The sequence below is a fragment of the Scaptodrosophila lebanonensis genome, unplaced genomic scaffold, assembly GCF_003285725.1.
Source record: "Scaptodrosophila lebanonensis strain 11010-0011.00,11010-0021.00 unplaced genomic scaffold, SlebRS2 tig00000001-arrow-pilon, whole genome shotgun sequence".
NCBI classification, from domain to species: domain Eukaryota; kingdom Metazoa; phylum Arthropoda; class Insecta; order Diptera; family Drosophilidae; genus Scaptodrosophila; species Scaptodrosophila lebanonensis.
In genome coordinates, this window is record NW_022060529.1 from 12416438 (window position 1) to 12443446 (window position 27009).

A 27009-nucleotide genomic window follows, 5' to 3' on the forward strand; every position below is an offset into this window, starting at 1 on the left:
CTTAAATGCAACTACAAAGTACATACATATTATCAAACTACAACAAAAAAATTAATATATATATATATATATATACATAAAATAATATACATACATATATAGGTATATATATAATCTTACATACATATATAGCCCCCTGTACCTAGAAGTTGTTACCGATTAAGTAATTTCAATGCGCTGTCGAAAGAAAAACCCAACACAAAGATTTCTAGACTTGTTTTTACATTGTTGTACACCAGGCACACATCATAATTTGAAATGTAAATTGTATATACCTTAGTTTATTAATGTGTACAATTGCAACACAAATGTATTCTTTTATACTTTTTCAGTATTTATTTAGCAAAAACCTTAAATTACAATATACATAAATCATATTTTAAGTAAAATAAAAGAAAAGATCAACGCTTATTCAATTTATAGGATTTTAATTATTGTTGGGGAATATTGTGCGTTTCGATTGTTATCGATAAAACGTCAAGCGGCTTGAAAGTGCAGCCACCATATGGTATTTTTAGTATATTTTTGAAGCACATTGAATGCCAGATATTTTTTCATTCAACGTAGTGTGTAAACACTTATCTTTCAACAAAAGCAATTTATAGTTTTCATTTGCCAGAAAATCGGATTCTTCGTAAATATACGAAGTTTGTTATTATGCCAATACTTTAGCGTTATCTAAAACGTGTATACAAAACGTGCAAATTGGATTGTAGCGTAGCAAAAAATTGCTAAGTGCCTTCTCTTGAAGCGCTGCCAGCTTCTAAATCTAAACGACAGCGACATAGAAGTGCGAAGCTGAAGAAAATTATTGCATATTAACAAAGTAACCCACAGTAGACACATAAACATTTGTTGTGCTGTAAGTCGATCTTATTTGCATTCTGTTTCTTTAAACGATTTGCACAGGATCGAGAACGAGAAGACACGAAAGTTAGAGCCGTAGCTGAGCGCAAAGGGCAGGGAAAAATAAGGTAATCGCAAAATATTCGCGAAAGCAGGCACTGCTGAAAAAGAAGGGGCCCCGGGCCCAGTTACTATGAGTGCCGCCAAGAAATATAAGCCTATGGATACAACAGAACTGCACGATACAGAGAATATTGCTGCTTGCATCAAGAAGGGTGAGAACACCGCATTAAATCTGGGCCGCAGTGCTTTTGGTGCCCAAAATATGAACTCTGCGTCCACAACAACAAACGGTGAACGGTTGCCAAACTTTTCCAAACTGAGTGCACAACATGGCAACGATTTACGTTCGACATCAACTACCTCAAATCTTCTTAATCGCATGGGCTCTAATCATAACAGCAAGCCAGGTGATGTCAAGAAGATAGTGATTAAGAATTTTAAGGGTAAGTTGCTCCGTAGTGTTGATGCAGTGTATTTTGTTATAGTGTATTTGTAAATTCTGCTTTCAGCTAAGCCCACACTGCCCGATAACTACTCCGAGGATACTTACTTGAAGCTTGAGGAGGCTGTTATTGCTATCCAGCTATCGAAGCCTATCAAGTATTCTCTTGAGGAGCTTTACCAAGCCGTTGTGAATATGTGCAGTCATAAAATGGACGCGCAGCTGTACGCAAAATTAAAGGAGTTGACCGAGCAGCACGTCAAACGTAATATCAAGTATAAGGAGCTCACCGGTGGCAGCATTGATAAATTGGTAAGTACTATATCGCGTTAAAAATCACTTTGAATAGCTATTAATGCAAAGTCACTGCCCTCAGATTTTGCTGGAGAAAATCAATAACTGGTGGCTGTCGTTTTGTCAACAAATGATTATGATACGAAGCATATTTTTGTACATGGATCGGACGTATGTGCTGCAAAACTCGTCGATTCACTCAATATGGGACATGGGGCTGGACCTCTTTCGCATACATTTTGCCCAGAACAGTCTGGTGCAGAAACGCACCGTTGATGGATTGTTAGCGATGATCGAAAAGGAACGTCAAGGCTCCACTGTGGATCGTGGCTTGCTCAAGAGTCTTGTGCGCATGCTGTGTGATCTGCAAATTTATACCAACGCATTCGAAGAGAAGTTCCTTGATGCCACCAATCAACTGTACAAGGCTGAAAGTCAACGAAAAATGCTGGAGCTGGAGGTTCCCGAGTACTTACAACATGTAAACAAACGTCTTGCCGAAGAGAACGAACGTTTGCTACATTATTTGGACTCTAGCACAAAGTAAATTTAGGCTTTAATTATAGTTACGATAATAATTTGACTCTATCACTCTACCTGCAGACATCCGTTAATATATAATGTGGAAAAGGAATTGCTTGCCGAGCACCTAACGACAATATTGCAAAAGGGCCTTGATTCTTTACTAGAGGACAACAGACTGAATGATCTAACACTTTTGTATGGTCTGTTAAGCCGAGTGAAGAACGGCACTTCAGAGCTGTGTGGCAACTTTAATGGTTACATCAAGGTAAATGTGTTTATCATAGAAAATGGCATTGGCTTATAATTCATTTTATCCGTAGAAAAAGGGACGCACTATTGTTATTGATCCCGAGAAGGATAAGAGCATGGTGCAGGATTTGCTCGACTTCAAGGATAAAATGGACATAATTGTGCGGAACTGTTTTGAGCACAATGAAAAGTTTACAAATTCCTTGCGCGAAGCTTTCGAATTTTTCATTAACCAACGCGCTAATAAACCAGCGGAGCTCATTGGTATTTATTCGAAATATTTATAATAATACGAAAAATATTAACATTTTACACAATTCGCAGCTAAATATGTGGACATGAAACTTCGTTCTGGAAACAAGGGAACCACCGATGAAGAGCTTGAAAAGACCTTGGATAAAATTATGGTATTGTTTCGCTTCATTCATGGTAAGGATGTATTTGAGGCTTTCTACAAAAAGGTATGTACTTTACAATTTGTGAATAATGTCCCAAAATTTGCATTTATATATTTTTGTTTACTTTTTTAGGACTTGGCCAAGCGATTGCTTGTTGGCAAATCAGCATCTGTTGATTCTGAAAAGAGCATGCTGTCCAAATTGAAACAAGAGTGTGGTGGCGGCTTTACCTCCAAGTTGGAGGGCATGTTCAAAGACATGGAATTGAGTCGGGACATTAATTTAGCATTCAGAGGTCACACACTAAGTAACGATAGGGATGTCACCAATCTGGACTTAACTGTCAACATACTTACTATGGGCTATTGGCCAACATATCCACCAACAGAAGTCACAATGCCGCCCCAATTTGTAAATCCGCAGCAAATTTTTAATAAGTTCTACTTAGAGAAGCATAGCGGACGTAAACTTCAATGGCAGCCCACCCTGGGCAATTGTATGCTTCGTGCACATTTCGATGCGGTAAGCGTAACACTTATATGTTTTAATCACAACGACATATATATTAATTTATGGTGATCGAAAAGGGTAGGCGATTGAAGGTTGTTTTAGTTTTTATTATTTTAATGTTTACGTAATTGATATCGAAACTTTACCTCGAATATAACGTAATCGCCAAATAAAAAGTTCACTGAACAGTCAGTCGAACGGACGTGGCTATTTCGATTTATATCGTCATACTGATCACAATATGCTCTTAATAAAGCAGAGCAAATAATATTATCTCGTAGGCCGTATTAAGTTTAATGGCATTAATCATCGTCGTACTCAAACGCTGTCTAGCTCGAGGTACCAACCCCGGCCGGCCCCCGTGGGGTTATCTGTAGTTAATAGCTTAACAAAGTAAGCTTTTGGCACTAAAAAACAACATTTTTTCTAATAGGCTCCCAAAGAGTTGATAGTCTCATTGTTCCAAGCTCTGGTACTGCTGCTGTTCAACGACAAGCCCACGCTAAGTTATGAGGAGATTCTGGCTGCGACCAACATTGAAGTAAGTGTTGCGTGCTAAACCAGCGCTTTTTTGCTATATACGAGTACATTTATATGCTTTGCAGGATGGTGAATTGCGACGTACAATTCAATCCTTAGCTTGTGGTCGGGCACGGGTCATCACTAAAACGCCAAAGGGGCGGGATATTGAGGACGGTGACCAGTTTCATTTTAACAATGAATTCACAAATAAACTGTTTCGCATAAAGATAAATCAGATACAAATGAAGGAAACGGTAAGATATAATTTCCCATAGGCTTCATTGATTTGTTGATACGATTTCTTCTTCATGTTCAGAACGAGGAACAAAAAGCCACAGAGGAAAGAGTTTTCCAGGATCGTCAATATCAAATCGATGCAGCTATTGTACGGATTATGAAAATGCGCAAGACGCTTAGCCACAATTTGCTCATTACCGAGCTCTTCAACCAGCTTACATTTCCTGTCAAGGTGCGCATTAAGTACATCAGTCTAAATACAGATTTTTAATGTTATCTCCCACTATTACAGCCTGCTGATTTAAAGAAACGCATTGAGTCGCTCATCGATCGGGATTACATGGAGCGTGATAAGGATAATCAAAACCAGTACAACTATGTGGCATAAGCACAGCATATTGTCGCCGTCACAGCAGAACGAGAAACCGATGAACTAATATATAAACATCAAGTAAAATTGCAAAACTCAAATAACAGATTGTCAGTGTCTGGTAAAAATAGGAAATGCAAATTTGGAGACCGCAGTATCCGCAAGAGGACACGTACATATATACATATAGTTTTACAGGCTCACGGATAAATGTAGTCCAGTTACTGCAGATTTTTTGTAAGTTACCTTACCATGTAATAAATTAGGCGTTTTATTTAATTAACAAAGCAGAGCAAACATAAATGAAAATAATTTAAATTAAAGTCTATTGGAATACTAAGATTACCATAAGCCCCATACAGCAATATCGAAAGTGCCCAAGCCACATACAATGAGAGCTCGATGCGTTTCCGATACGATTGGCAGAGAGTTACTCATATTTTGTTTATTGTTTCTTCATGAACCAATAGAATCGGGTCTAAACGCAGCGTCTAAGGACATATTTTTAAATAGAAGATTTAAAATAACTTAATTATGATATGTAAAACGCAAAATACGCATAAATAAAATCGTTTTTATTTCTGATGAATAAAAAATTATGTGTATAATAATGCACTGTGTGTTTTTACTTTACTACATAACCTAGTATCGAGCGTAAGTGCATTGGATTGAAGCATAGTTGTATATCCACGTGTTTATACTTAGTTATATACAATAAAGAATTACGATTATTTACAATTAAAGAAATTAGGTTAATACATTTGTTTAGTTAATAAGGGCGGGAATTATGATGTAAAGCAAGAAGGAAATGTGGCGCACGGAAAAGGTTGCCGGGTATCACAATTTGTCTCTCTTTATCTCTCTTCAAACAAGAGCGTTCAGATATCAGTTAAAGTTATAACTTCAAAGTTCTCAGCGGCATATACAACTCTGAGAAAATACATTTAATTCTTCGATTGCTTGCAGTTCAAAAACTGCCAAATACTTTTCAGACACTATTTAGCCTAATATTAGACCAGCACACAAAATTTCGCTTATGCCTCTACACTGTTGACACTATACTGAGAGCTGTTATCATAGTCAGAAATGCTGTCGGACCCATAGCCCCCAAAACCGGCAGCAGGGCGCCCGCTGCTGCTCCGTATCGTATGATCTTTGAGAACATCGGGTACGTATGCGGGAGCAGGACCCGCGATCTCAACAATGCTTGGGCGTCGTGTCGAGGCACAGCGTTTAATGGGAGACATGAACGTAAAAAGTGTTAGGGTTACAGCTAGAGATATTAAAAGTAGAATAGCCCGGGCATTGCCATCTCCGCGAAAATAGAAAATCATGGACATAAAAAATACAGAAATCACCACGCTAAATTTTGTCATTGTCACTGCAGTTGAGTGAATCTTGCCACCATGGCGTGAGATCATGTTCGACGGTCCATAAGCAAAGTAAAGGTTGTGCCGATCCACAAAATGCTTAAAGCATATGTACAGCATAGCGAAGGGCATGATCAGGGGGCAGAACACGCTGTAGACAATGGAAATGGTAAAAACCAGGGTGGTCCAGGCGTAGTGTGTGCCGAAGGGGAACTCAATCAATATGGATCTGCGTATGTACGGCGTCTCTGCCTTAGATGTAGCTGTCACCAATGCCCAAATATAAACTATCAACTCTGGGAATCGCAGCAGTTCCAAGGAGGTACCAATAAAGCCAGCAGTGATGACATAATTTACATAGAAGGAGCCACGATCAGGCAAGAAGATACACTGCCAACGTCCAGTGTCGTTTCCAAAGCCCCATTCCAGAAGCGCCTGTGCTGACGTCAATCCAAGCGATGGCAATATCAAAATCATTAGAAGCAGATACCCAAAACATTTAACCATAATCGAGTAATTCTGTTGGGAGCGCGTATAATGTGACATCCACTTGTCGGAAACAGCCACAATAACGGGCATAAGCGCCGACAGCGTCCACAGCATTAACGTAGGCAAGAATTCCGAGACTAAGGGCGAAATTCTTTCCTCTGTTCCCTTAATCCATGAAATGTTATCCAGCAGATTAACCACCATCACCGGTGTGGTAAGGAAGAACAGTACGAGGAACAGCACAAAGTTTACGCAGAAGAGTTTCAGATACCAATGGCTTTTGCTCACATTTAAGTGTTCCCAAAAGAGATCATCTGGTGAGGGAGCAAACTCCAGATTCCATTGCCGATATGTGCCGGGCGTGAAATGGCTAACTATATTTTGGGCCTCCTGCACAGTGGACACTGTTAAAAAAGCTATAGACAGTGGTTCATTCATTGTAGAAGCTCGCAAACGAGCCACATCGCCAGATAGCTTGCGCTCCTCACGCTGATAGTACTCGAATGCATTCTCCTTTTTGCATGAGCACAGATCTGGCTTGGCCTGTAAACATAACATATTAATACGGGCAAAGTTTAAGGAGTGAGGCGACCTACCATAAGGGTATCACGATCTCGATGCTGTTCGCAGTATAGACGTGCCTCATGCACTTTTTCAAATTCCGCATTCTTCACATACAAACGCGAAATGTTGTACGCTACGCTTACACTCTCAATGGTTACGTCCGGAAACAGCTCCTGCATATAGTTGCGGATTACAGTTTTATTGCGATCACTCGGCGAGATGTTTGTTATCATAATCGTGCGTGTTGCGGCCTTTTTGAAGGCATTTCGTCCAGAAGAGCGACGCATTATTAACACAACCAGCGGTATGTATAGAATGGTTATAATGGTGTGTACCCAAAGCCAGGCAGAGTCCGGTAATAGGTTGGCCATTGTTGTCCGCCCAAACGCATTTACATCATACGGAGTGTTCTTCGGCCCATTCAAAAAGTTGACTGGCAAAATAATTACCAAAGAGATTATACAAACAATTGCCATGACTGCCATTAGATGCTGCTGAAAGGACAAGTAATGAACCGCATCAGGGCCGGTGTGAAGCAAAATAGTTTCCTTGCGTAGCTTGAAAGTGATCTTAATCCAGCCAAATATCCCCTGGTCTGCCGGGATAGGCGAAAGAGGAGTTGTGTCTGAATTGTTTGAATTAACACTTGGCCGCGGCTGGGCATTTTGCTGAGACGATGTGCTCGGCTGCGGTTCTACGACGCTTGAGGTACGCGAATAAAATACTTCCGTCCAGCGCTTCTTGCTGCCGTTGCTATTGACCAGGGCCAAGCGCCCAAAGTCGCCAGCTTGATGACGTAATGTGGTGAATAGCAAAATGAATAGAACCCAAAAGATCGTGTTCAATATAAGAGTCTCCGGTATGCCATTATAGGCACTGGTGAAAATTGATGTGCGGTTGTTTGCTGGTATGCAGTACGATATATTGTTATTGCCATTATCCTCAATAAAAATATTATTCATTTTTTCTCTTTAAGGCTGCAGATTTATCGCAAACTGTTTGAAAGAAACAGACTGAAATAAAAAAGACATTTATTATTTGCCATATCTTCAGACTTAACATTTGACATTTTGGCATGACTACTAGTGGGAAATACGCGCAAAGTTGATAAAAATTGTAGTGAGCAACTAATATTGAAGACTTAACTGTGGCGATTCTTAAATGTAATGCATTCATAGACAGATAACCAATACCACCGACCAAATCAAAAAAGCACTTGTTGCTAGATTGGTGTTATCAAAATTTACCACTATTTGTTTAAGTCCCCTAATTGAAATAAATCAAATCTTTTATCTAGAAAGCTCTGGATGCGGGCTCTGGACCACTATACATATGTACAATATAGAACATCAGAATTGCTTCAGAGATTACAATAGCAATAGTTGTTTATTAAAATACATTGTTAGTGCCGAGTCCAGTTGAGTTGGCGCAGGCCAGATAGATTTATCTTAGTAGGTCAGACAGTTGGTCAGATGTCTGCAAGAACTAAACAAGTCAAAGTCTTTGAATCATAGAGCAATCGTGTGCAACTGCATATTTAAAAAAAAAACATGCATACGTATTACGTACATATGAATTTGGCATCACAAAGGCTATACATACATATACGTACGTACATACATATGTGTATACCTTATCGACGATTTTAAACTGGCCTTACAAAACACATTTGGTACAAATATTATCAAAACGTACCTCTACACGTATGTTTATAAGTGGTTTTGCAAAATCAGATAGTTAATTATAGAAAACAGCTTGTTTCGCTGGAATTATAGTCAAGGAGAGTAGGAGGAGGAAACTGTCGCTACCACCTTTTACATTCATGTTTTCTGTTTTGCATGATTCATCAAATATATCGAATTTTTCGCCGTTTCTTTTTCATACATGTATGTATGTATATATGTATGTTCATGTGCGTAAATTGCCCAAAAAGCCGAATGCTAGTTGTACAGATGCCATTCCTTTACAATGTTTTCAAAAACAAATTGCGTTTCGTCTGCGTTGGCAAACTTTCTTTGGCTTCATTTCTTTCGTCTAGTTTGGCTTTGTTACGATACCTTTAACTGTCTCGAACGCACACGGTTGCCACACGTTTAGTACCTGGCCAACTTAGTTGTAGATTGCGATTCTCACTTTCTATTTATTTTTTGCAAATTAAAAACTCGTCTTTGCTACGTTCTGGCTTCCATAGGCGTATTTGCTGCTGAAGGTAATATCAATATCGATGTTTTTGGCGATATGTTTTTACGCTCATCTCCAAAATACAGTCCGTGTTGTAAAACATATTGGCAGGGATGCTTTGAGCCCTGGTGCCTCCGTGGTTATCGTGAAGAGTTTTATTAAATAAACACATTTGGCGTTTGTATTTGATTTCGTTACTTTTGCGTCAAAATTTTTGTTTTTAAGTAAGCATTTATATTTTTCTTTTTACACAACTGTTAAGTATAATTTGTATTTTTTCCAAGTCTTTGCATACTTTGGCCACCAATTGAAGGAAAATTTGTTTGTCTTAGCACATTTGACGCCAACATCCACAACGCAGTCTGATAGCCATTCAGTCACGGAACGGCATATTGCAGCAAGATGCCAGTGACGAGCCCAAGGAAGAACTTGAATTTCAAGATCCAATTGTTGTCGGGTAACAATGTCGTGTTGGTGGAATGTCCTGGGTTTGAGAGCGAGTTGTTTATGCCGCAAATTGTCAAGGGACGCATTACTTTTCAAAACATTATACCCAAGCGCCGATGCTGTGATGCTGCCAACATGCACACAAATCCCATTATATTCCCGCGTGGCATAAGGAGCAACGTCACAATCACTCCAATGCGCAACAGTCAGGAACATTTGATGCTGAACCGCGATAATACCACTGTAAATACTCCTCTGGCCAAAAGCACGCCAACGAGCCTAACATCTCTAAGGCTGAGAGCAGGCAAGGAAAATTATTTGTCACCGCAAATGACGCCGGAGCAAGTACGAGCAAGTTGCCCGGTAGCCGATATACCATCAACAGAAGACCTGCATATGCTGAATCTTAGCGCTCCTCGTCTTTCACAATCAGAGATGCCTGCTTTCGATACTGGGGTCGGTTATACAAGCCATTCACCGACCGGAATGGGACTAAACTTGGGAAACGTCAAATCCAGAGATCAAATTGTGTGCGACATTGCGCGCAAGATGCAAATGCCTCTGCGTACTTACTCGCGGCGCAAGCCAAGCAACACAAATACGACTCCTACAGCAACGACGAACAAACCCAAGCCCGTCTCTTGGTCGCCCCAGAAGAAGAAGAAGGTCTCCACTAAGACCCCGAATCCTGCTATGAAAGTGGTAATACGCACACGTAAACTTATAGTAGACACCAAGAAATCTCTTGGACCCCACGACCCTAATAAAATAGTGGAATCCCCCGTAACTAAAAGGAAGATTATCAAAAAGCAGGTATCAGGCAAGACGCGCAAGCAGTTCGAGGCCTTAAAAACGACTGCATTCGACTTGATAACTACACCTCTTCACACAAACATGTCGGGGAATCTGCAAACACAATTCAAGCTTGCTTGCGTTAATAAACGGTCCACAACATTACCCAATTATGCCGAAGTAGCAGCCCTGCCGCCCCTGCAAGTTGACCGTGAGGTAAAATTGCTGATTGCAAAGGAGAAACGTCTAAAAAAGGTTAAAACGACGAAGGTTTTGCCCATGGCAACGTTGCTTAAAGGCAAGAGAATCTAAAGCTGGCAGACTCCGACCTCATGTGTATTTGTGAAAACATTTAAATCCGTAGCATTGGCCTACGCAGTGGAATTGTAATGGTTTTAAATCGTTTTTACAAATGCTGTTAAGTGTTTTGTAAATAATCTTCTGTATATGTAGTAAAATGTACAAATATAATTTAATGATCTATCGTTCTGGCGATGTGAAAATCATTAATGCAATAATGAAGCTATGTAAATCTCACTTTTTCGACTTAAGTAGTTTGTATTTTTATATAGTAAACATAAAATCTCACGATCTTTAATCTATTCTAAACTACATCATAGAATTCTTATTGATTTCTACTAAAAAAAAAGGAACACATTCTTTCTAATTTTATGTACAATCTCAAAACTAATATTCTAAGAAAACTATATGTATATATTTGCTAATTAGTCAAGAAATATTCAGGCAATATGTATATTTGGTTATTATTTGTACGACACGGATTTGTGACCTGTCCAGAGCTACGGGCTTCCGCTGCACCGAAAGCAGGCTTTAAATGCACGCTTTATAGCGCGCATATTGTGTACGACTTCTTCCTGCAAGTCAAGCTCTTTAGTATTTACTTAAAGTTGATAGCAAATAACCTGCACTAACCTGCATTAAGTTGAAACACATAGCTATAAGCGCCATGCCGAGCAGCAGATAAACAGCACACAGTATAAAACTTAGCTCGACTTTGTCTTTATCTGCAGTTACCTGTTAATGTATTGATTTAGAATGCAGTATATCTGTACGTATTCATATATATTTACCACGCGGTCGCCTGGCACTAAATCGCCAAAGCCGATGCTGCTCAGCGAGATGAAGCAAAAGTAGCTGCCATCCAAGTAGTCCCACTCCTCCCATCGGCCGAACAGAATAGCACCTGAAAGAATATAACTGCATGTGCCCAATATTTTATATATATGTAGATGCTATTGGGTAAATACTGATGATTAGCTCACCTGACCATAACAAACACACACACTGTCAATGGCACAGTAATCTCATCCGTACTGCCGCGAATCTCACGCTCTATATCCGAATCCAGCTCACCACTAAAGGAAGCCTCAAGAGTACTGGATGTTTGCAATGAGCTTTTTGTGTATTCGCTGGTACTTTCGGGGCTTTCGGTCATGCTGGCGCTGCTTGGTGTGCTGCTGGAGTAGGAATGGCTGCTACTGCCACTAGTGCCCTGAGCATTTTCCATTTCGTGCAGCCGCATCTAAACAGATAGATTAGTAGAATATAATATGACGATCAAGGAGAACCTTTTCATACCGCTCTGGCCAGCTGTCGCATCTTGCGACGTTCCCGTATTATGCGGCGTTTTGCTACGCCCGGGCAGATCCGACACAAGCACACTTTGCTGTAGATCCATTTGAACGATTTTGCCAAAACATCACCGATGTTGGACAGGTAAAGCAGAAACAGCGGCATGCCAATGATGGCATACAATATTGTTACCAGTTTACCCCAGATGGAACGTGGAGCGATATTGCCATAGCCAATGGTGGTAATTACCGTCAGTGAGTACAGGAATGAACCAGAGAAGCTCCACTGATGATCGACATCTGGGCCGTCCAGTTGTTTTTTTACTACGGACCTTTGATAGATGAGTAGTGCCTCATTGACCCTGAATAGGGGGGGTTTAATATATACTTGTATATTTAATGTTTTTCCAAACAATAAAGATACTGAAGAGCAACAACTCTATTGTTCATACCATTATAGAATATAAATATGAATAAATTCGTGATTACCTATTTTTAAAACAATTTCTCAAGGTTAAAACCTTATTGTTTAAATAAGGGAAGAGATTGAAGTCACTTTATAATCTTAATAGGTGAAGCAATAATAATGCAGAGCAGGATATTAGTAAATACAAGTATGTTCGTAGCTTTTGGGATATACAAATCGTACCAAATGTAATTTAATGACTTTAACTTTCTAGAAGACTTTGGAATATGATCTTTGATCGTTGCAATATCTATATAATCAAACAAGTTATTTATTCAACAAATTTATGTTTGTAAATTTGGTTTTGTATTTGAAATGTGTATATAAAAAAGAAGCCTTATTGCAAAAAATTTAATGCTATTTGTCTTTAAATATTATCTTTTCACTTTTCATTGAAATCAATTTTTACCGAATTTGAAATGTTGAATTTACGTTTATGCTTACCGCTGTCTATAGGCATTGCGATCGAAAAAGCTTATGTTTTCGGCTGTTAGCTCCCAGATGCGTGCTAGACAATCGCTCGTCTCATTGCGTATTCGAACTGGCTTGACTGTTTTTTGTCTTTCGTTTTCGAATATTTCTATCGCTTGGAATATGAAGGCACCTATATAAGTAGGATTAAAAGGCAATTAATATTATAAATTTGTATAATTTTGGGTCCGTTACCTCCAATGGTATAGAAAATAACTAGCAGTATAATCCCCACATTACTAAACATAAAAGCAGTAAACTGGCGAAAGTGATCCTTGAAGCGCTCGAATGGCGGCTTGTCCCTGCGCCGGAAGGAACTGCGCCTCGAGGACATCTCTGCGTCGGTATTTTGTGAATTTCCTCAAACACTGCCCCACAATGCAGCTAGGGCAGTTGACTCTGTTACAGCGTTTGGGTTTGCGTCCTTTTGGCGACCGCGTTAGCTGGGACATGCTTTGATTTTGGCGTTTTGTTCATTGAAACTGATTGACTGAAGTGGTGGAAATGTATTATGAAAATAAGAAAATAATGTTGCCAATTTGGAAATGGAAAAGAAATTTAAACTAAATATAAATTATTACCAAGCTACGAGGCTGTCTTTGCTACGCCAAAGCCATAAGCCATGTGCTGTGTTGTGCAACAATAACTATTTTAATTTATACTCCTATTTCTCTTTTCTTAATTGTCATTACACAGATGTAATATTAAAAAAATTTTTTATAATTTATTATTTCTTCTTTGCAAGTCTTTGCGAAACCAACAGCGAGTGTTTTTAGAAATTAAATTAGAATATAATCTTAGATTTGTCAGGTAATGGTAATGGCCATTTAATGTTAGGTTTTCAAATCAGCTAAAATATTAGTAAACAAGTCCCAGAATCACCGATAATAAGAAGCTTCCCAATAAACTTGAATATCAGAAGAAGGGGGAAAATGTTACTTTAACAGAAAATTCAACATCATTGGAGGTCGATATCAAAGATTTTCAACAGTAGGGAATCGAACTGAAGTCGGAAATTTTACGACTTGACCACGTCTCTGAGAACTCAATTATTTTATATTCAAATAAAAAATAGCCACGCTAGGACAAAAGCAATCTACGATGTAATACTACGTGAAAAGGAACGAAAATATAGTTTTTGGAATAATTATACAGAAGCATATACATACATAGTATTCTGCGAATGTGGGAAATCATTTGTGTTTTTGAGGATTTCCTTAATTATGGCTTTCAACTGAAAATGCACTGTTTGTTGGCCGTTAAATAAGTCTGAATTATCGCACTAAATCTATTGACCGGATCACTATTTAAGTGTGTGGGTGTTTTATTTTTGTGGCAGGGATTAATGTGCTAAACATATACCCGTAAATCGTGCCTTTCCCGCACAGCCGTGCATACACATAGAATTGTGTTTTGGCGCTAACGAAATTTATTACACACGTTGGTCAATTCCTAAACAGAATATTTTATGACTGTGTCTGTCCGTGTGTCTATATGTCCCTGGGACCATGTATCTGTTTGTTTGTTGCTACAAATTATATTCAACTAAACAACGAAGTGTGCTCGGTGGTTTGTCCGATATTTTATTTAAATTATAAGACATGACGTCATTGATGTTTTGGGTGCTTGGCACCTCTTGATGTACTCAGTCTGCTAAGAAATCCAAATGGGATCTATTTGGATTACTTGGAAGTGAGTACACGCGTGTCCTACTCCATAAGCGTGATGGAAATTTCTTTCGCTCTGCTTCTTCTCCTCCGATTTTCGTTTTCATTGATATGGCATTTTTATGTTATTTTTAAAATAATTCAATGGATTTATGTATAGAATATTTTTAATAAATGAGCAACATGGAAATGAATTATTGGACTACATTTGGCAGCTGCACGAAGGCAGTGACGACTACAGCGATAGGGTATGCGTGTGTGGCATTTTGGCCATCTCGAGTGGCGTCCAACGGTTGGCGGCTGGATGTGTCGGCATTGTGGCGGCGGTCGGCATGATTTGTTTGCGAAACCGAAAGCCGAGTGACACTCGTTAAGAATTAATGGCGTGGCATGGCATCAAATTGGAAAGTTCTCAGCGATGCGTTGTCGTTGCCAAGTGTTTGGGGCCGCTGCTGCTGCTGTTGGCACTCTATAGTTTTTGTGTTTTATATATTTAGTGGGTGTGAAATAAATTAGTACTTATTTTCATACACTTCTGTATCAGACAGGCAAAAGTCATTTGTCTAATTTGTGGTTTTGATGCCAGATTTCGCTTTCCCTTTTATCTGAGTTTTTTTTATAAAAATTCAGAAGTCGGATCGAACAAAACTCGAAATTTGCTTAAATTAGTATATCAATCTGAAATTAAGTCTAACGTGAAAATTATATTTTTACAGACGGATCTTTAGAGTTATCGACTCTTGTATTCCCTGCACAAGTCCGCTCCACCACAATCCGTTAACATTATGAAAAGTTTAAAAATACCAAGTTTGGTTGTAAACTTATAATATATAAAATTTATTTTTTCCATGGAAGATACTTGAAATTAAAATGCTAAATACATAGTTAGTGATAAACTTGACCCGCTTATGAATAATACAAGTCTAGGTTATCTGGTTCAGGATTTCTCATACTTTATATCCCAATATTTATATTCTCCTAACTTAAAAAAATCACACGTTTGTGTTTTCCCTAAATTTCCATAATATTCGATGAATTTCTGCCTAATTTACCAGCTAGAAGCTTTGGTGGATCAGTTAAAGAGACATGGTTCCATTAATGTGCAGACCCAGACCTGTAGGCTCTTTATTTATAGCCACATACAAAATAGTGCGAAATACCGGTAATATCGTGAACGAATCGAGCAAGTCGACTACAACAACAATAACAAAGCTGGACGTGAGAAAAACACGGAAAACCATAAATTGAAATCAATTTGCAATGGAAGTCTACATTATTTACACAGCGCAAAGTTACGCTGAAAACACACACTGAACATAATTAAAATGAAAAGAAAAGAGGAAAAAGAGATACCAACACATTCGGAGCGCGCCAAGAAACAATACCAATTCCATTCGGATGCCTGCGAATGTTTTTCAAAAATTACAAAGCAAAATATACAAACAGGCCCACAAACAAACAAAAACACATTAGAATTAATTGGTATGAATGGAAACAAAAAGAGATGCTCTTCACCATGTTATATTTCGAATTTGATTCAATTAAACGATCGTAAAATTTGAGATTAGCATGCATTGGAAGCTGCCAATTCTCAAAGTGCGAGTACATACATATGTGTGTGTACATATGTATTTTCTTATACGCCTTGGCCTTAAATGGCCGCATTCTAGATTTGCGTCGAACCGCGCTGAACCAGTTCAGTCAACCGGGCCTAAAAATCCAAATTAAAATTGTTGTTAGTTTTTTAAAGAAATCGCATTTTGCAATTTTTTTGTGCTTTGGAAATACACAAAATATTCCATTGAAATCAGAAACAACAGGTGATAGTGAGTTCTTATAGTTTTTTTTCAGTATTTACTGACAAGTATTTTAAGTATTCAAAGTAAACAAGTTTTACGATTGTTGAAAATATTTATATAAGAGTACACAGTACAATATACATGCATACATAGGCTTAAAAAATCGACTATTTATAATGTTGTTTCTAGATTATTATATATATATATATATATATATATATATATATATAATTTTATAGGGCTTTTCTTACTTTTTTTTATTACTTAATAAGTTCTCTGTGTATTGTTTTATATATAAATAAATTAAAAACAACAAGAAACGAATGCTGGACCACAAAAATTAGTTATAAATTAAAAAAAAAAAAAATTTTTTTTGAAATATTAATTGAATAAATTATAAAACGTGCATAGAGTCGTAGAGTTTTCAAAGAATGCATTTACATACTATGTGTTCGTATGTGCGGGAGCTATGCAGAGTTGACCGTTATGGCTTTACTGTCCTTTACATTTGACATATCATTGACAAAGTTGAGTTGAAAATTACCAAACACTAAGGGAGTTATGGATAGACGACCATTTCTATATCGACTCGTCTTGTTAAGCTTATCAAAAACATATATACTTTGTTGGATCTGCCACGCCTCGTTCTGTTTGTTTCGCACCTGCTAGTATATCCTTTTACCCGCAAGGTACAGGGTATAAAGAATGATGAACCAGTTATTTTCAAGGAGCTGAACTGTTCAGCGTTGTACTGAACTTGTTCTAGATAGCCCAACTCGTATACAAACATACTTGTATATAAAATCATCTTGCACACTTAATTAAACGACTTAATTACGGGCGCACATTTTTACATACATACGAGCACATCTGCATGCACTCTTTGAATGCAGAAGCGACCTGTTTTATAGCCAATTTTTTGGCATTAGGCGGCACTGCAATTAAATCATAATTGAATATGGACTTTCCACATTCTCATGAATTCTGCACTGACATGTGTCTACGCCAATTTATTCAATTTGAAATGGAAAGAATTTCATGTTTATTAGATTTACGAGTATTTCCATCATTGCCGAATAGCATATAAGTTCTATTGGATCAGCAAAATGGTCAGTAGACGCTTTTGGGATTCTTGGGAATTACTTGGTCTGAAAGTATTAAAAACAATCATAATTTTCCCTCCCCCTTTGCTTTGCTGCCTTTGTCGAATAACAGAACCATACGAAATCAAACAAAAAACGCAAAGAAAATAAATGAAAAATAGGCAAGACATTGAGGGGCACATGTTTAATTCTCGTGATTAGACGAAAGATCAAAAGCTAATTATAAAGAGAGAGGAAATGGAAATATATGTTAATGTTCCTAGGCCATGCAGATGCTTGAAATAGTTGTTCAATTTATGATTTGAACTGCCCTATAGTTTTGATTATTTTATATTTCGATTTCTAGTGCAAAATCTTAAAATGCGTTACAATTGTTTGATGTGTGTTCATTAGAGCATATACATACATACGTAAGAACAAAATTCTTATTTACTTGAAAATCTAAAATATACCGCTTAAAAAAAGCATACAGTTGTGGCGCGAAAAGTTTATGCAATGCCTTTACCTGTCGGGACCCCCGCTATGTGGATTTTTGAATTTTAAAGGCGAAAATTATATGAAAAGCTACGTGCAGCCGCAAAATATTTAAATACATACATACATGAATACAAATATTTTTCGAACTTCAACTACTAGTATTCATACCTTTAATTTTATTCAAATTTCTTTTGAATGGGGTGTATACGTTGCCATAAAATATCGACTTTGTCCTAATATTAGAGCTATGTATGTGCTCTGTAGATACCATCTCTCCTATCGGGAAATACAGTTTTTGTTTTACATTTTGTTTTGTTAAACATACTTATTTTCCATTTTCGGCATTTGCGGTCTAAGAGAGTTCCTAACACAATACACTGATAAGCATATAGAGTGCAAAATTCAAAATGTGACTAATTAGCTTATCGACTTCATAAGTTGATGGGTTCAACAATTCAATGTGATTACTAAATTTCCTTATCTGTACAATACTTTTTATGAGACGTGTCCCCCCCATTGTGGTAGGTGTGACACATACGCACAGGTAATGAATTTCAGAGTCGGAGAAGAAAAAATAAATTTAAATAGAAAAATTAAATATGACAGACAGACACAAAATGTTAAGTGTCAACAGCTACACGAAAAGAGATTTTAAAATTTAATTATACCCCAAGAAAATGCCTTAGAAACATCATCCAAAAAAGATTGTCTGTACAGCACATTTGCTTACAATACTCGTAAAACGGAAAGCAGGCATTAGGAAAAAGTGAAACAGAAAGGAGAACCAAATATGAAATCTTGGCGACGACACCAATTGACGGAAAATACTTTCCATCTATTTTTCGCCCAATTTTGTCTGACAGAACGCGGAGACGTAATAGTAGACAGAGACTGTTCGCTTCATTTTAATGTGCGCCAAAAACTAATTTTCGTGCATTGACCGCTGGCGCGTGCATTCGCATTCTGGCCAGGAACAACGACTGGACCGATTGTTGCGTCTTGGGCGCTGCGTTGCCAACACTCCCAGCGATTGAGGCCAAATGAGTGACGCGTGCGTGAGTATGACGATTGCTTCGACTGTTGCGTATACGCAACGCCATCCATTAATTGACCAACCATTGGCCAACTGCCATTGTAATCGTTATCTCTTACTATATACACAAATTACAAACTTGTTTATTCTGGACACGCCACCTCATTTACGTTCTGTGACGGCTTGCATTGCTGCTTTTTGCCGCTTTTGTTTTTGTTATACTTGTAGATGCCTCGCCTCGGCTGCTGATTCGTGTTATTCCTTGCCAGATGCTGCACACTGTGCGCGACTTGTGACGTCATGAACGCGCAGTCTCGCTTTTCACTGTATCGGTTTGTTTTTGTGCGCGTCTCGTTTCGTTTATTTTAGCAGCTGATGTGTTTTTTTGGAATTATATATTTTTACTTTTACGCTTTTTGGCTTGTGGGCTTGTATATTTTTTTATCGTTGTTATTAAAAGCGATTTTAGGATAGTTTTTGCACATACTTTATGTATAAAACTGTGAAAGTGTGACATGATACACTTTTCAACTGAGCTCTCAACACAGACACGCACTTACGCTTTGTTATTCCCTTGTCTAAGTTGCGGCATTTTCTGTTTGTTTTATTTTTAAACCAACATCACATTATTTCATTGCCACACTCTGGGATTGTGACTCCGACGTGCTTGCGCGCTGGCTCCGAACCGTTCGCCTTCGCCGGAACAACTGCGAAGACGACGACTACCGCATGATCATGCTACCGGCAGTGTGTGCTGGTTTGGGAAGTGTATAATACATTAATACACAGAGAAAAATATAGCACTAAAAATATTATTTGGTACCCAAAACATATCAAATAAAAAAAGCTTCCATGTAATGACACGAATCTAAAAATCGTCATTATGGTATTCAAATTGTTGATGGCTTTGTAGACATTAATCGACAGTATATACTAGGGTTGGGCAACAGGACACGGCCTAGGATAAGCTTTTATAGTAAAACACGCCTCAGCACGGACCCACACGATGATTTTGGATTTTAAAAATAGTAGAGAAAGCGAAAATAATTCTAATTGCAAGTATAGGTACTTCCGCATATGAGAACAGTGGCAAAGTTTCGAGCAATTTCACCACCTCTATCCGTTTCTTTTATATTAAGAAAAAAATACATATGTATATATAACTAGAGAGGCATAGATATTTTTAGATATATCTGCATCAAAAATGGATTAATTATATTTTCCATAACTTTTTATTTTACATTTGGTACTGAACTATAAAAGGTATATATGTATTTATGTAATGAGAGCTTAATTGTGTTAGTTATATTAACATATCAAAATCACAATATGCATAACCAACAATTATTATTATTAGATGTTGGAAATATCATATAAGTTTTCCTTCCGTGTATTGACATACATACATGCGCAAATATAGACGTCACAACGTATTTTAATATTTACGCCTTCCCTGTGACGTCGTATAATTCATTGATCTTCTTGCTTGTGTATGTGGAAGAGAAGGTACTGCTTTATTTCTCTTAAAATGTTGGCAAGGAGGTTTCTCTTCTTTCAGAAAACGCACGATGTTCTATGTTTCACATAGAAAATAATATTAAAAACTTAGTTACCCACGTGCAGATATCTGTGCAAAATGGGTAAAATTGTAACGAGGATTTAAGGCATTTAAAGTATATGGTAATATTTATTGCTATGATAAATATGCAATATATGTGCAAGTTTTTCCTGAAAAATTGCAAGTCCTGGAGAACACCGATCAGAATCTAAGTGAGTTTTTTGATTAAACCAATCAATACTATTGGTAAATATATTTGTGCTACCTATAAATATATAAAAGTCTGTCTAGAGATTTACCTAGTCTCAATATGAATAAAATGTACACCTAATTCACATGAAAAATATGAAGGTAATTGGTTCCTTATCTCTAAAAAATCCAAAAAGTATGTAATGTAAATTAAGTGTATGATGCAAGTTCAGGAACTAAAAACAATAATGTAAGCTTGAAAGCCAGCTATGTTGTTAAATTAAATAAATAAAATAAATAAAAAATAATAAATATAATATAATAAAATAAAATAATAATAATAATCATAAATACAGAACATAAATTTAATTTTGAACTGAACTCTCTCTGGCTCGTTCGCATCTACCCATAGAAGAATGGTTTCTAGCTGTTTGTGAGGTGTCTGTTTATATTTATTTGTGTTGTGTTATTTTGAATAGTGTTAAACGGAATAAAATTGAATAAAAAAATTAAATTTTTTTATTTTTAAGCCGTGTTTAATCAAAACCGTGCTAAAAAGATCGTGCAAAAACAGAATTAGGTGTAATTTATCAGAAATTTCACAACCTAATTCCACAATATTTTTATTTCATTTGTCAGAAGTTTCACAATTTAATTCCCGTTTGCCCTGATTTGCCATCACTTAAGTACTTGGTATGAGAATCGCAGAGGAGGGCGGCCACAATATTTTTTTTATTTAATTTAATTATCAGAAATTTCGGAATTGATTTTTATTTAATTTAATTTATCACAAATTTCACAATTTAAATCTCGATTTGTCATCACTTAGGTACTTGGTGTGAGAATCGCAGAGGAGAGCGGCCACAATATTTTTATATTTAATTTAATTATCAGAAATCTCAGAATTTATTTTTATTTAATTTATCACAAATTTCACAAATTAAATCTCGATTTGCCATCACTTAGGTACTTGGTATGACAATCGCAGAGGAGAGCGGCCACAATATTTTTTTATTTAATTTAATTATCAGAAATTTCAGAATTTATTTTTATTTAATTTAAATTATCACAAATTTCACAATTTAAATCTCGATTTGTCATCACTTAGGTACTTGATGTGAGAATCGCAGAGGAGAGCGGCCACAATATTTTTTTATTTAATTTAATTATCAGAAATCTCAGAATTTATTTTTATTTAATTTAATTTATCACAAGATTCACAATTTAAATCTCGATTTGCCATCACTTAGGTACTTGGTGTGAGAATCGCAGAGGAGAGCGGCCACAATATTTTTTTATTTAATTTAATTTATCAGAAATTTCGGAATTTATTTTTATTTAATTTAATTTATCACAAATTTCACAATTTAAATCTCGATTTGCCATCACTTAGGTACTTGGTATGAGAATCGCTGAGGTGGGCGGCCACAATATTTTGATACCCTGTACCCGTAGGGTAAAAAGGGTATATTAGGTTTGTGCAAAGTATGTAACATACAGAAGGAAGCATCTCCGACCCCATAAAGTATATATATTCTTGATCAGCATGACGAGAGAAATCGATCTAGACATGTCCGTCCGTCTGTCCGTCTGTCCGTCCGTCTGTCCGTCCGTCTGGATGAACGCAAGGATCTCAGAAACTATAAAAGCTGGAATAACCAAAGTTGGCATCCAGATTCTTCTAGGTCCGAGTAAGGACGAGTTTATTTTTTTTTTTAATTTTCCCCCCCTTCCCCCGCTGCAGAATTTCGTCAATAGCGTCCACATTTCAAATGCTACCTAAACCAAACTTTGCACACATAATTTATATATAATTGTCTACTGTTGTTCAAAATTTTATTCAATTCGGTCAATTCTAAGAAAAGTTATTAGCGAAACAAATTCTCGCCAGTACAACCCCACCAAACTGCAGCAACAAGTTCGCTCTTCTTCTTCCTCTTTTTGCTGCTGCTATGGGCGCATATAACTCAGTGACGCAAGTTTACCTGGGTACAGGGTATTACACTGTCGGGCTTGCTCGACTGTAGCGTTCTCTCTTGTTTTATTTAATTTAATTATCAGAAATCTCAGAATTGATTTTTATTTAATTTAATTTATCACAAATTTCACAACTTAAATCTCGATTTGCCATCACTTAGGTACTTGGTATAAGAATCGCAGAGGAGAGCGGCCACAATATTTTTTTATTTAATTTAATACATCAGAAATTTCGGAATTTATTTTATTTAATTTAATTTATCACAAATTTCACAATTTAAATCTCGATTTGCCATCACTTAGGTACTTGGTATGACAATCGCAGAGGAGGGAGGCCACAATAGTTTTTTTATTTAATTTAATTATCAGAAATCTCAGAATTTATTTTTATTTAATTTAATTTATCACAAATTTCACAATTTAAATCTCGATTTGCCATCACTTAGGTACTTGGTGTGAGAATCGCAGAGGAGAGCGGCCACAATATTTTTTTATTTAATTTAATTATCAGAAATCTCAGAATTGATTTTTATTTAATTTAATTTATCACAAATTTCACAACTTAAATCTCGATTTGCCATCACTTAGGTACTTGGTATGAGAATCGCAGAGGAGGACGGCCACAATATTTTTTTATTTAGTTTAATTTACCAGAAATTTCAGAATTTATTTTTATTTAATTTAATTTATTACAAATTTCACAATTTAAATCTCGATTTGCCATCACTTAGGTACTTGGTGTGAGAATCGCAGAGGAGAGCGGCCACAATATTTTTTAATTTAATTTAATTATCAGAAATCTCAGAATTTATTTTTATTTAATTTAATTTATCACAAATTTCACAATTTAAATCTCGATTTGCCATCACTTAGGTACTTGGTATGAGAATCGCACAGGAGGACGGCCACAATATTTTTTTATTTAATTAAATTTTTCAAAAATTTCGCAATCTATTTTTATTATTATTATTATTATTATGGAATTAAATTTATCAGACATTTCACAACTTAAATCTAGGCTGGCGATCACTTAGGTACTTGGTATTAGAACCGAATACACCTAATTCTATTTTTTTAAAAAGACATTGATCATATGCAAAAATATGTAATTGGTTCTTTATTTCTAAAACCTATTAAAATTTTTGAATAAAACAAGTAATTTCATGTTTTTTGATATATCTCATATATAAAGTGTATTTACACAAGCATAGTTATAAACGAAAAAAGATATGCGCTCTAAGCTTAAAAGTATGTGATGTAAATTAAGTGTATAACAAGTTCTGGACTAAAAACAATTATGTATGTATGTGTGAAAAACAGCTATGTTGTTAACAAAAATAATAGGTTATTCAATTTGTAAGGTTAAAAAAATTTAAAAAATAATTAAAATGATAATCATAAATACAGAACATAAATTTATTTTTTGTGTGTTTTTAGTTTTTTGTGTTGTGTTATTTTGAATGGTACTAAATGGAATAAAGTCGAGTTAAAATTTTAAATTTTCAAACCGTTTAAAAAAGACCGTGCAAAAACAGAATTATGCAAAGCATGAATAGCTAAAAAACACAACTTCTTTATAAGCGAGCAGAGGTCTGTACCTATTCTAATTTTTTTAAGTTCTCACAGACACTAACTACTGCAATAGAAGTTTATATTATGTTTTATCTATATTTCACAATATGTATTTCTATTATGCAGCTATTGTCTATTTTTTCTCCTTAATTTTAGACTTGAAGCCGTGCTCCAGCAACGGTGCCACATCCTTGGGCTCTCGATTTCTCGTCTCCGGAAGATATATAAAGGTCAGAAGGAAGCCTAAAATGCAAACTATTGCACACGGCATAAATGCAAATGACCCTACACTGGCTTGCGCCACAGGAAACGCCATGCTGCCTATAAAGTTAGTGAGCCAATTGAATAAGCTGCCCAGAGCCATAGCGGCAGCTCGTGGTGGCACTTCAAATAGTTCAGATCCAATAAAATAGGGTATGGACGCAAGGCCGAAGTTGAATGAAATAATGTACATAGAGAGAAAACCTATGCAGAGCATAGCCACCACTTGACTTACAAACTAGAAGTTGGAAATTAATTACAAAAATAAACTCGAATAAAATGGAAACATTCAATTTGATCTTGGGCTTACCTTGAGTCCAATACTGAGAAGCGCCAAAAAGACTCCGGAGAAAAAACATGAAGTCATCATTAAGGTGCGACGATTAAAACGGCCCATAAGAAGGGGTCCTAAAAGGGCCACACACAGGTTGAGCATACCCTCTCCGAAATTCAGCCATAGGGCCACAGTTAGCGAGAAACCAGCATCAGTAAATATGCCCACAGAGTAATACCAGATCTAAAAGAAGCCTTGGATAAAAGATACTGGGGCTACAATTTTCATGCTCTCTTATCACTTCTTACCACCGAAATTCCGCTGAACTGTTGGACACTGTGAAAACCACAGACCAGGATGAGTGGCATGGTCAGTTTCCCATTTTTGATGACAGCGCACATGCTGACTCTTTCAACATTTGGCGTCGCTTCCATTTCTGCCAACTCCCGTTCCGCACGCTCCGACGTGCTGCGCAGACGCATTAGAGACGCTTTTGTGCGGTCCACGTTACCTTTGGAAAACAGATATCGTGGACTTTCGGGGAAAAAACAGGCTGGCACCATACCAATTAGCACAAACAACCCGAACGCAGCCAATGCGAAGTGCCACAACCCGTCCGTACCCAAGGTGAAGTCAAAGCTAAAGATCTGCCCTAAAACGATGCCTCCCGTAATGCCAATGCAGGTGAATACGCCAACGCTGCCGCTCAGCTCAGCAGGCGCCAATTCTACCAAATACATTGGCTGAGTGCTGTACACTAAGCCCGATGCAAACCCGGCCACTAGACGACCCAAAAGCAGCAGCTCCACCAGGTTAAGGGGACGACATATCCATTGACAAAGCGAAGAGATCAAGAAGAGTATTCCGCTGACTAGCAGGCTTCCCTTGCGTCCTAGTTTGTTGTTAAACATAGATGCAACAAATGAGCCAACAATTCCACCTACTTGGAACATCGAGACCACAAAAGCCATAAGCAAGGTCAACTGAGAGCTGGTAAGGTCCTTCGAATAACGTTTCGACACCGACTCGGACGCCCATTGCCTGATGAACTATGAATCGAAGGAGTCTTTGTCAGTAAATCCACAGTGTCTGAGTCTAAGTGATGGAGTACCCACCGCTGAGGGCGCATTTACCACCCCAAAGCAATAGCCTATGGGTATGACGGTGCCGATGGTTATTGTGACACAGATAAGGAATAGGAGCGGTGTCCAGCCCTGCTTCTCCTCGGCCATTGATTACGATCGGGAAGGGCGTAAGCAACTTTCAAAGAAATAAATTAGTTTGCGTAATTATATATCAACTTTGTTTATATTAATTCCATATGACAGTAGAGTTCAAACAACATTGTCATTCAGTTTGGTGCGAATATCATCGAGATGGTAGAACTTCGCAATTGTCAGGGGTGAAATATATGTATGTATGTACTTTTCACTTCTAACGTGTCAAAACAAACAATAACAAGCAAGAAGAATAGATTTATGTCATACTTGCAGGAAAATATTACCCAAATCCCCGGAAGCTGTAACGGGAAAACCTCGGTAAACTAACGAAACTCTACAACGTAGGCACTTGCACTCCAACACGGCTGAGACAGCAAAGCTTATGCGGTGATATAGATCGGCTAATGGGCTATTACAGTTGATTTGTGCCAGAGCTTTCAAATAGCGCCATCTATAGTAAGTCTGGCTAAGTACAAGTTGATAGAACCTCTAAATTTTTTGTTTTAGCTACAGTTTATGAGCCGATGAGCCGCTTGATTTACAGATCCGCAGATGTTGGATATAATTTTCATAATCAATACTTGAAATAAAAATATTGTGGCCGCCCTTCTCATACCAAGTAATTACTTAAGTGACTCTCATATAAATAAACAAGTAAAAAAGCTAAAGTCGGGTGTCCCGACTTTGAAATACTCTGTACATATGCTTACAATAACTCACGTAAAGGGTTTATAATTGCACATTTACATAGCAATTGCATCAATTCGCAGTCAACCAAACAGCAACATCAACAACAGCCGCGGGCAGCGCTTGAGCAGCGCTTGAGCAGCGCTGCAGCAGCAAATATATTTATGGCTATAACTTCTTGTTAAATCGGTCTATTATAGTGAAATTTGGCATACGGACACATAATAACTAACTGGGGGTATTTGCAAAATTTTAGTTCGAAATTCCAAGAATTACGGGAGTTACGATTTGCGGGGTAGAGGGGGGAGGGAGGGAAATTCCAAAATATACATTTTCTGCGTATTCACATAAGGCATCTGGGACT

The 27009-nt window shown here is 37.2% G+C and overlaps 5 protein-coding genes across 8 annotated transcripts; 2 read left to right on the plus strand and 3 right to left on the minus strand.

Annotated features, from left to right (window-relative positions):
• The first annotated feature begins 645 nt into the window (after positions 1–645).
• On the plus strand, positions 646–4746 carry LOC115622573 (cullin-4A). Of its 2 annotated transcripts, XM_030516556.1 has the most exons (12): positions 646–826; positions 910–1352; positions 1419–1663; positions 1728–2188; positions 2249–2435; positions 2491–2683; positions 2744–2880; positions 2950–3339; positions 3761–3868; positions 3933–4103; positions 4166–4318; positions 4379–4520. In XM_030516556.1, exons 2-12 carry the CDS (start codon positions 1040–1042, stop codon positions 4472–4474), a joined length of 2454 nt encoding a protein of 817 aa, XP_030372416.1. In that variant the 5' UTR covers positions 646–826; positions 910–1039; the 3' UTR covers positions 4475–4520. The 2 variants fall into 2 exon arrangements, with proteins under 2 accessions (XP_030372416.1, XP_030372425.1); XM_030516565.1 differs by lacking the exon at positions 646–826 and having other exon boundaries at positions 1040–1352; positions 4379–4746.
• A 264-nt stretch (positions 4747–5010) lies between these two features.
• LOC115622583 (CSC1-like protein 2) lies at positions 5011–9088 on the minus strand. Of its 3 annotated transcripts, none has more exons than XM_030516586.1 (3): positions 8980–9088; positions 6912–7892; positions 5011–6858 (listed from the first exon to the last, which is right to left on the minus strand). In XM_030516586.1, the coding sequence occupies exons 2-3, from the start codon at positions 7839–7841 to the stop codon at positions 5491–5493; spliced, it is 2298 nt and encodes a 765-aa protein (XP_030372446.1). In that variant the 5' UTR covers positions 7842–7892; positions 8980–9088; the 3' UTR covers positions 5011–5490. The 3 variants fall into 3 exon arrangements, with proteins under 3 accessions (XP_030372446.1, XP_030372439.1, XP_030372454.1); XM_030516579.1 differs by having other exon boundaries at positions 8937–9065; XM_030516594.1 differs by lacking the exon at positions 8980–9088 and adding an exon at positions 8575–8677.
• Positions 9089–9203: 115 nt separating this feature from the next.
• On the plus strand, positions 9204–10831 carry LOC115627600. The gene is made up of 2 exons (XM_030523327.1): positions 9204–9284; positions 9345–10831. Exon 2 carries the CDS (start codon positions 9463–9465, stop codon positions 10609–10611), a length of 1149 nt encoding a protein of 382 aa, XP_030379187.1. The 5' UTR covers positions 9204–9284; positions 9345–9462; the 3' UTR covers positions 10612–10831.
• A 209-nt stretch (positions 10832–11040) lies between these two features.
• Positions 11041–19592, minus strand: LOC115627590 (potassium channel subfamily K member 15). Its single transcript, XM_030523316.1, has 8 exons — positions 19468–19592; positions 13024–13318; positions 12802–12961; positions 11899–12253; positions 11583–11842; positions 11391–11517; positions 11233–11334; positions 11041–11174 (listed from the first exon to the last, which is right to left on the minus strand). Exons 2-8 carry the CDS (start codon positions 13160–13162, stop codon positions 11100–11102), a joined length of 1218 nt encoding a protein of 405 aa, XP_030379176.1. The 5' UTR covers positions 13163–13318; positions 19468–19592; the 3' UTR covers positions 11041–11099.
• A 4503-nt stretch (positions 19593–24095) lies between these two features.
• LOC115634187 (solute carrier family 2, facilitated glucose transporter member 7) lies at positions 24096–26037 on the minus strand. The gene is made up of 4 exons (XM_030531774.1): positions 25854–26037; positions 25047–25787; positions 24775–24981; positions 24096–24702 (listed from the first exon to the last, which is right to left on the minus strand). The coding sequence occupies exons 1-4, from the start codon at positions 25968–25970 to the stop codon at positions 24337–24339; spliced, it is 1431 nt and encodes a 476-aa protein (XP_030387634.1). The 5' UTR covers positions 25971–26037; the 3' UTR covers positions 24096–24336.
• Positions 26038–27009: the final 972 nt, after the last annotated feature.

Excerpts from the sequence above, each read along its gene's own strand:
- LOC115622573 (XM_030516556.1), top strand. The coding sequence starts at position 1,040 with ATGAGTGCCGCCAAGAAATATAAGCCTATGGATACAACAGAACTGCAC. Across the intron at positions 2,684-2,743 it reads TAAACCAGCGGAGCTCATTG|CTAAATATGTGGACATGAAA; the intron begins GTATTTATTCGA and ends CACAATTCGCAG. Across the intron at positions 3,340-3,760 it reads TTCGTGCACATTTCGATGCG|GCTCCCAAAGAGTTGATAGT; the intron begins GTAAGCGTAACA and ends TTTTTCTAATAG.
- LOC115622583 (XM_030516586.1), bottom strand. The coding sequence starts at position 7,841 with ATGAATAATATTTTTATTGAGGATAATGGCAATAACAATATATCGTAC. Across the intron at positions 6,859-6,911 it reads GAGATCGTGATACCCTTATG|GCCAAGCCAGATCTGTGCTC; the intron begins GTAGGTCGCCTC and ends TTATGTTTACAG.
- LOC115627600 (XM_030523327.1), top strand. The coding sequence starts at position 9,463 with ATGCCAGTGACGAGCCCAAGGAAGAACTTGAATTTCAAGATCCAATTG.
- LOC115627590 (XM_030523316.1), bottom strand. The coding sequence starts at position 13,162 with ATGTCCTCGAGGCGCAGTTCCTTCCGGCGCAGGGACAAGCCGCCATTC. Across the intron at positions 12,254-12,801 it reads CGCAATGCCTATAGACAGCG|GGTCAATGAGGCACTACTCA; the intron begins GTAAGCATAAAC and ends CCCCCTATTCAG. Across the intron at positions 11,843-11,898 it reads TGCGACAGCTGGCCAGAGCG|ATGCGGCTGCACGAAATGGA; the intron begins GTATGAAAAGGT and ends CTATCTGTTTAG.
- LOC115634187 (XM_030531774.1), bottom strand. The coding sequence starts at position 25,970 with ATGGCCGAGGAGAAGCAGGGCTGGACACCGCTCCTATTCCTTATCTGT. Across the intron at positions 24,982-25,046 it reads AGTTCAGCGGAATTTCGGTG|ATCTGGTATTACTCTGTGGG; the intron begins GTAAGAAGTGAT and ends GGCTTCTTTTAG. Across the intron at positions 24,703-24,774 it reads TTCTCAGTATTGGACTCAAG|TTTGTAAGTCAAGTGGTGGC; the intron begins GTAAGCCCAAGA and ends TCCAACTTCTAG.